Here is an 8,394-nt window from a genome sequence, read left to right as displayed (position 1 = left end):
GATTTTATGTGTGAAACCTAATTTTTGTTCAATTTTTTTGCAAATTGTAGTATGATTTTGGAGAAGAATACTTCAGAAGACGAGTAATTTGTTGAAAATTTCTGAAGAAATGTATGAACTCTAACTTTTGTAAAACCTAATTTGTTCATATTCTTGCGATGAAAATTATAGAGCGAATTTATTTTGTAAAACCTAATTTTTGTTAAAAATTTTTGCGATTGTAGTAATTGTTCTAAGATTTTACTGAAAATAACTAAAACATTAAACAATTTATTAAATAAAACAGAGACGATGATGATGATGTACCTCTTCAGTCAAGAGTAGACAAATTGAAAAAAAACCGCCCAAAATGATCCAATTGTAGATCCGGAACTTTTAAAAAGATATTGACAAGTCAATTGGTACGGATTTAACAATGTCTCCACTACCAAGGTAATTAGTCATTTACATAATATATTATGTTCATGTCTAATATGCTAGTTGTATTTGATAAAATTGGTTTTTATCTTTGTTTAATATGTTATTTGTATATGATCATATTTGATACTCATAATGTTCATTTATAGATATAGTTATGATCATATATTTATATTTGTTCATATGAGTATTTATTGAGATTTAAAAACAAAAGTACATTTCATTGAAACATCATTGTATATGATCATATTTGATACTCATAATGTTCATTTATAGATATAATTATGATCATATATGTATATTTGTTCATTTGAGTATTCATTGAGATTTAAATAACAAATATACATTTCATTAAATCATCATGCACATATATAAATATGATAATAATCATTTCAGTGATATGCATTCAAACTAATGTCATGTAATTAATTTATAATGTAGTGATGTGCCATTTAGAGTGATACACTTGCTTCAATTTAGAGATGGGAAATCTGAACCATTAACTCTAAAGAAGGTTATAGAACAAAATGAATATGGTAATAGTTATGAAAGATACACTTTAAACAAGTAAGTTTATATGTATAAAATAATTGTTTTTACATTCAATTATTGTACATTGTATATATATACCAAACTTATTAGGTAATTCTTAAAATTTTAGTGAAAAAAAAGGTTCGAGTGAAATTTGTTATGTCAAAATCAAGACCACCAGAGACAAATCAAACAATAAGGTATAAAAGCTTTATAACAAAATAACTAATTATCTTCTTCATTGTATAAATTAGTTCATACTTTAATATCATATTATATAAAATAATTCTGTTTTTTTTAAGTGAACAAAGTGAGAACATTCCTGCTACTAATGCAACAACTAAGAGTGTGTCTGCTACACATAACACAACTGACAAAGAGAGTAGGGATGAAAGGTATACTAATGATCAATTTTATATAAATAAATGTTCATTTTTATAACAGTATATTTTATGTACAATTTATGTGCATTTTTTATTTAAAGTATTTCTTAATATTGATTTCAGCAAGCAAGAAGAAGTTCAACAAAAGTGCAAAGCAATCCAGTAAAGAATAGTCTTGGCCAAAAGTAAGAAAAACTTAAATGTTCAATTTAGATAGACTATATGTCATTTGAAAATCAGTACAAAAAAGTTTTGCTCATGACCAATAGTAATATAAGTTATATGTTCATTTTTTTATTTACTAATCAAAATTGTAAATTCAAACATATTTTTAATGAAATATCAGAAAACCCAAAGATGATTCAAGAATAACAACATTAAAGGACAAGATGCAAGAAATACATTTAAAACATAGAGAGAAACCCAAAGTATGTTTAAATTTAAATAATTGAATTAATTTAATCAATTAATGAATATATTCAAAGTTAATATCATACATTTACAGAAAGTACAAAGAATCGACAATCAGAATTATGAGAAATCTCAAAAGAATGGAAAAGGCAAGCAAGGAAATCAGGAAAGGTAAATGATCATATTTATTGAATATTTTTGTTAATAGTCATAAATATCAATTTATAACAATACTATTACTTTTGAAGGTGAAGCAAAAAAAGAAAGAAAAAGGGCCAATAGAAGAGAAAACTGTGGAAAAAGGTAAAAATTTTAAAAATGTACATTTTTATTACAAAAAATGTTCATATTGGAAAAGCATAATATTAAATATTCAATAAGGTTAAAAAAATTAAATTTTAAACTAAATAAATTTTAATAGAAGGACAAGAAGGAAAAAAAGGGACTGAAAAAGAGAAAAGCCCTAAAGACAAAACTGTGGAAGATGTCTTTCCAAAGACAACAAATGTAGAAGGTAAAAATTTATAAATGTACATTTTTATTACATAAAATGTTCATATTGGATCTACATAATATTGAATGTTCAATAAGATTAAAAAAATATATAAATATTAACTAATTAAATTTTCATAGAAGGACAAGAGGGAAAAAAAAGAGCCTGAAAAGGGAGAAAATCCCTAAAGAGAAAACAGTGGAAGATGAGTCTACAAAGACAACAGATCCGAAAGGTAAATAGTGGAAAATGTACATATTCATTACCTGAAATGTTCATTTATATTGTATATAGTAAACATTTGTCATCCAATTTAATAAATGTTTATTTAATCTTTTATATTTGATCATTTCATATGCAACCACAAATTGCACCTGATTTTGTTCAAATTGAGGATGAAAACTTATCTTCTAGATCAAGATGATGATAAAGTTTCCACAAAAACTTAGTGAGGAGACAGCTCCATCATCACAAAAAAGTGATCAGTCAACCAAAATGAAAACAAGATACAAAATGGTTGCAAGGAAAAACAAAAACAAAAGCCTTGTTGTTGTGCCAAGTGGTAGAATTACAAGGAGCCAAGGTAATCATAATACTTTTCTGTTACACAATAAATATTACACTTTCAAATATACTAACATAAATTTTTTTTAAAAACAATAGATGTTCTGTTAGATGAATCTGAAAAGGGAAGCCTGAAGAAGGATGTTGAACCTGCTAAAGAAACCGCAAAAATAGGACAGAAGAGAAGAATGTCTACAAGGAATTTTTCCTATTCAAAAGGAAGCTGATGCACCACCTCCAGCACCTACTCCAATAAAAAAAATGGCAGGTGCTCCTGCTGAATATCCTCCAGACCAAGGCAAAAAGGGTAAATGTTCAATCTTAATGTATAGAATGATCATTTATGATGGATATCATTAATGTTCAATTTCAATATATAGGTGGGAAAAAGAAAACTCTAGAAGAAGTGAAGAAAACTTCTAAGGTTGCTGGCAAAAGAAAAGCAGGTATATAATGATATATTATAAATGTTCAATTTCTATATATAGAATGATCATTTGAGAAAACAATTTTGTTCATTTTATCATTTGCTTACTGTACATTTTCAATACTTAAACAAAATTATATATATTTAATTTTCAGATGTCAGTCCTGCCAAGAGAAATGCTGGAAAGAGAAAAAAAAATACAAGAAGTACCATCAGATGAACCCTCTCAAGATCCTACTGATGAAAGTTCTACTGACAGTGATGATGATAGTGAAGAGTCAGTTTATAGAGCAGAAGAAGAGCCTGTCAGTGAGGATGATTATGAGGTGGAGGAAGAGGAGGAAGAGGATGAAGTAAAGCCAAGGAAGAAACAGGCAAAGAAAGGGAATTCAGTGAAGGCAAAGGTTGAAAAGGAGGAGCAAAAGATGGTACTGTATGATGAAGGAAAGATTGAAGGTAGGAGAAAAAAGAAAATGAAAACTGAAATGGTTCAAGCAATAGAAACTGATGAAGTTGAGGAAATTCAGGAAGATGAATTTGAGGAAGAGAAATCTTCAAAGAGAGGAGGACATGTGAAGTTCATTGCATGGATAAAAAGATGACACCTACCCAAAACACAAGTTGTTGATATAGGGTTAGGATCACTTCTTGACATTAGTTTACCTCAACTTGATCAAAAGTTCTGTAACTGGTTATTGGGAAGTTTTGAAGAAAATAGCCAGTGTTTTGAACTACCAAAGAATGAAAAAATAGAAATTGAGGTAGAGGATGTTAGGGTAGTTTATGGCTTGCCTACAGGAGAAATTCCAATTGTTGAGCCAAAGTCTGATAAAATTAGTGAGGAGTATGCAGAATTTCTGAAGAAATGGAGAAAATCAATGGTCAGGAAAAACTCCATCAGTGAGTCAGGTATGATCAGTTTTAAATGTTCATTTTAAATACATTAAATGATCAAAAGTATAAATGTTTTGTTCATTTTGTTTGCAGATTGTGAATGGATACATAAATGATAAATTCACCAACAACAGACCACCAAGTGAACATTTCATTACTAACTTTTTAGCAGTGGCTGTGAACTGCTTGATGAAATGTGTATCAAACATCAATGCCATTTTCAAATTTCTTTATTCTATGATGGACAAAGAAAACATAAAAAATTTGAACTGGTGTCAGTTTGTATATGACTCACTTATCAAATGTCATGTTGATTGGAGAAAGCAGCAAGGCAAGGGGTTCTACAAAGGCCCTCTTCAATTTCTGATGGTATATTCTTAGATACAAAATGTTCATTTAAATTTAAATAAATGCACTTTTTTTTATTGTTTATGTTCTGTTCCATGTTTTCTTTTTTCTTGTAGTTGTTCTATTTTGATAGAGTTCAGAGGTTAGACAAAAGGCCTCCAAGAAAAATTCCTATCATATCTGCATGGAATAGAGACATGGTTCTTGAGAGGTTGAAGATTGAATTAGAATTGGGATTTGGGAGAGGGAAAATTCTACCAAGGATTGCTGCAGAAGTTGAAGAAAGTCCTAAGGTTATAAAATGATCACTTTTGTTAACATAAATGTTCATTTGTATAATCTGAAATGTTCAACTGCATAATTTTTAATATTCATTCATATAGGTTTTTATGGATGATTTTGTTTCCCTGGTAAAAACAACTTGTTCAAACCTGTCAAAGCTTTCTTCAAAATTGGTGAAGGCAAAGGATATCTTCCCTGGAAATGACTTGGTGAAAAAAGTTGATGAAGTTTTAGGAAAGGTGGTAGCTAGGGAACCATCAATTCTAAGCCAAGATGAAGAATTCTTTGGCAGTGAGGATTTCCTAAATGCACTTGCACAAGCTGAGAAGAATCTGATGCAAGGGTCTGAAAAGCAAACAACTGAGAAGCAAATGACTGGGAAGAAATTAACCAAAAAGGGAAAGGAAAAAGAACAAGAATATGACATCAGAAAAGCTTTCAGCTTGGGGTTGACTCCACCTTCTCCAGCCATTGGTAAATTCTAACTAAAAGAGACTATATATCCTAATTTTTATATGAAAAATTCTAAATTTGTGGTCTAAATTGTCCTAAACAGAAACAGGGCCCACCTTTTCAACACTTGGTGATATAATTGAACAACCAATAATTTCAACAAATGGTAATATGTTCATATATTTAATAATAATGTACATAAACTTAAGTAGAAATGTTCATTTCTAATTATTATGTGTAAATACTATTAACTTAGTGTATCTCCAAATGATGATTTATAATACAGCTGAAGAAAAGGATGTGGGTAAAACTTCAGCAGCTTCAGAACAAAGAATTGAAGAATTTTCTAGAACTGGTATAATGTTCAATTAAAAAGTGTAAAATGTTCATTTACAAACAAGAAATATTCATTATTAATTGTATTTTTTTGTTAGACGCAGCAACTGGTTCAAAATTTGATGCTGACACTAGGTCAGATAATGAAGGATTGCCTAGAACAGGTATAATGTTCAATTATAAATACTCAAATGTTCATTTACAAAGAAATTATATTATATCTAATTAAATTTTTTCTTAGATGCAGGATCTGGTTCAGTGGTTGATGCTGACCCTAGGTCAGATGGTGGTGAAAAAAGTGATGATCCAAAAAACACAGTTGAAGGTGGAAAACAAAACAAGGAAGATGTTTTTGAAAAAACAAAAAATGATGAAAAAGTGGAGGGGTAAAATCCTGAAGACATGTCTTACTATTAGGGTTATGTAATGGTGTAGGATAAAATATCTAGATGGAACAATTTAACTTATGTTACTATCGTGTTGTAACTTGAAACTGGTGTTTCTCAAACTATTGTATGTGTGAACATTATTTTGTTGAATATGTAATATGAATGTGTGGTTTATGTTAAATCAATAGGTTTATGTTAAATCAATATCTTTCATTTTATGAATTGAAAATGATTCAGGGTGTTACATAAGAAGCTTTTATTTTATTAATATGTACTGACATTGTTTCACTTTTCAGTGAAAACAAGAAGATTGTTGCTTCATCCTCAAAAGTCACAAAAAGGTACATTATTTATATTAAGTAAATGTTCAAAAATAATAATGAACATTTTCATATACCTAAATGTACATTTGTGTTATGTAATATGACCAGGAATGATGATAAGAAAAAGTCAATTGCAGAAAAGAAGAAAAAAACTGAAAAGGAAAAGGTTGAAAGGTATAATTTCAAATTTATTTATATACACTCAAATGTTCATTTATGTTCCTCATAATTTTCTTAATTTAACAATATTTTATATTGAACAACAAGACCAAAACGCGAAAAGAAAACAATTCCTCCTGCTTTCCGATCTCCTTACTTGGTCAAGTACAAGGATCTGTTTAAAGATGAGAAAGCCATGAACCAAATTGCAGTAGACTTTGCTCTTGGTGGAAAAGATGAAAGGTAATTACTTACACTAATTAAACTTAAGGTTTAATATCTTTTATAAAAATATGTTCACATTCATATTATTAAATGTTCATAATGCAGTGCACTCTTATACTATGATGGCTTGAATCTCATCAATAGAAATGAAATGAAAACTCTTGGAGATGATGTTGAAGTGACAAATTGTGTCATAGATGGATGGGCAAGGTTTCTTAATCATAAAAAGCCGAGAAACAAGATTTATTTCTCAACAGTGCTTCATGTTAGTCTTTCTTCTTTTTTTATATTATTGATTCTATTTTCCTATGATAAATAATTGCTAAAAATTCATTTAACTTCTATATGTTTGTTTGTATTTCAACAGCACATTATGTGCACAAATAGAGTTTGTCAAGAAGGATCATCAATGAAGACAAGAATTAATGCCTTCATAGAAAGAATTGACAATGAACTGAAGTTGAATAAAATTGACAGCATTGTTGGATATAAACAGGTATTAATTCTTGTTTAATACAAATGTTCAATTACATTCAATATATTGTCCAATAACATTATATAATTTGTTCAGGTCTTCTTCCCAGTATCAACTTCTCAACATTTTTTTCTGTTGTGCGTCAATCATATAGAAGACAAAATTCATATAATTGACAATAGAAAACTACCAAAAAAGGTATCAGTCAAAGCAAAATATGAAGAACAACCAAAAATGATGGTGAGATAATATGTTCATTTATAGTTGACTACATGATCAATTATTTTTTTATTTATTGTTCATGTCTTCATCACAATACAAACTTCTAAACAATTTTTACTCTTTTTTCTATCAGTTAAAAGGATTGGCAGAGTACATGAAACACCTTGGATATCAAGATGCAAAAAGAATTGAAGACTACACAGTTGTTTTGGAAAAGATGAAATGGCGTAGCAACAATGACTATACAAACTGTGGAGTTTACATTATGAAGCATATGGAAACCTTCACTGCTGATCCTAATGAGAGTTGGATTTGTGATTTAAAACCAAACAATGTAAGAGTTATAAATGATCAATTATTTAAGATATAATATTCATTTATGAAACAGTAAAGATTGTTTAATTAAAATTTGACAATTCATTTTGTTCAACAGGTGGAACAAATTAGAAATCTAAGGCTCCAATACACAGCAGAACTGATGTTATTTGAAGAAAACACTGAATCAAGAGCAAATAGAAGGAAAGCTAGAAAATTTGCAACTTTGTAGTTTCAAATGTTCATTTACAACTATGTATATGTTCATTTCTTATATATGACTATTTTTTTTTTTTAGAAGTAGACTTATGGATTTTATTTAATATTATTGTAATTGATATTTCATTTTAATCTTTGAATGAAAGTTTTTTATATAATAGATCGAAAATTCAAAATTACAAAATAGTAATTAAATCAACATTACAAAAAAGTCTAATGTTTATAAAGTTCTGGAATACTAATTATTTATCTTTATTAGCCAAACGTTTAGCTACACTTGTATCAAAAAAGGCTAACAACCTATCATATTTAGAAGAAATCTTTTTAGAACCTAATTGAACATTTCTTGATTGAAGAATTGGAACACGAGCACCTTGATCATTTCTTTGAACTGTGGGAGGAGTAACTTGAACATTCTGAACAGGAAATCCTTGATCATTTATTTGAACCGTAGGAGAAATAACTTGAACATTTGTTGATTGAACATTCCTGGAGTTGGATATGATCATTTCTGGATTGGTGTTTGAA

At 28.7% G+C, this 8,394-nt stretch overlaps 2 protein-coding genes and 2 long non-coding RNA genes across 4 annotated transcripts; all 4 read left to right on the top strand.

Annotated features, from left to right (window-relative positions):
- The first annotated feature begins 1,473 nt into the window (after positions 1-1,473).
- Positions 1,474-1,919, top strand: LOC110721721. The gene is made up of 2 exons (XR_002511459.1): positions 1,474-1,516; positions 1,837-1,919. It is a non-coding gene; the product is annotated as an uncharacterized LOC110721721 (long non-coding RNA).
- A 91-nt stretch (positions 1,920-2,010) lies between these two features.
- LOC110721722 lies at positions 2,011-2,399 on the top strand. The gene is made up of 3 exons (XR_002511460.1): positions 2,011-2,045; positions 2,164-2,256; positions 2,376-2,399. It is a non-coding gene; the product is annotated as an uncharacterized LOC110721722 (long non-coding RNA).
- A 609-nt stretch (positions 2,400-3,008) lies between these two features.
- Positions 3,009-3,828, top strand: LOC110721723 (nucleoplasmin-like protein ANO39). The gene is made up of 3 exons (XM_021900913.1): positions 3,009-3,106; positions 3,180-3,245; positions 3,382-3,828. The coding sequence occupies exon 3, from the start codon at positions 3,382-3,384 to the stop codon at positions 3,826-3,828; it is 447 nt and encodes a 148-aa protein (XP_021756605.1). The 5' UTR covers positions 3,009-3,106; positions 3,180-3,245.
- Positions 3,829-6,286: 2,458 nt separating this feature from the next.
- LOC110721724 lies at positions 6,287-7,958 on the top strand. Its single transcript, XM_021900915.1, has 6 exons — positions 6,287-6,653; positions 6,741-6,900; positions 7,003-7,131; positions 7,207-7,350; positions 7,466-7,666; positions 7,766-7,958. Exons 1-6 carry the CDS (start codon positions 6,607-6,609, stop codon positions 7,877-7,879), a joined length of 795 nt encoding a protein of 264 aa, XP_021756607.1. The 5' UTR covers positions 6,287-6,606; the 3' UTR covers positions 7,880-7,958.
- Positions 7,959-8,394: the final 436 nt, after the last annotated feature.

Source organism: Chenopodium quinoa, unplaced genomic scaffold (genome assembly GCF_001683475.1).
Source record: "Chenopodium quinoa cultivar QQ74 unplaced genomic scaffold, ASM168347v1, whole genome shotgun sequence".
NCBI lineage: Eukaryota > Viridiplantae > Streptophyta > Magnoliopsida > Caryophyllales > Amaranthaceae > Chenopodium > Chenopodium quinoa.
The sequence above is the reverse complement of the archived record's forward strand: the minus strand, read 5'-3'. Positions and strand labels throughout refer to the sequence as shown.

What these genes read in the sequence shown, in the direction of transcription:
- LOC110721723 (XM_021900913.1), top strand. Translation starts at nt 3,382, where the DNA reads ATGTCAGTCCTGCCAAGAGAAATGCTGGAAAGAGAAAAAAAAATACAA.
- LOC110721724 (XM_021900915.1), top strand. Translation starts at nt 6,607, where the DNA reads ATGAACCAAATTGCAGTAGACTTTGCTCTTGGTGGAAAAGATGAAAG. An exon ending in CTTGGTGGAAAAGATGAAAG is followed by an intron (nt 6,654 to 6,740) that starts GTAATTACTTAC and finishes TTCATAATGCAG; the next exon opens with TGCACTCTTATACTATGATG. An exon ending in AAGAACAACCAAAAATGATG is followed by an intron (nt 7,351 to 7,465) that starts GTGAGATAATAT and finishes TTTTTCTATCAG; the next exon opens with TTAAAAGGATTGGCAGAGTA.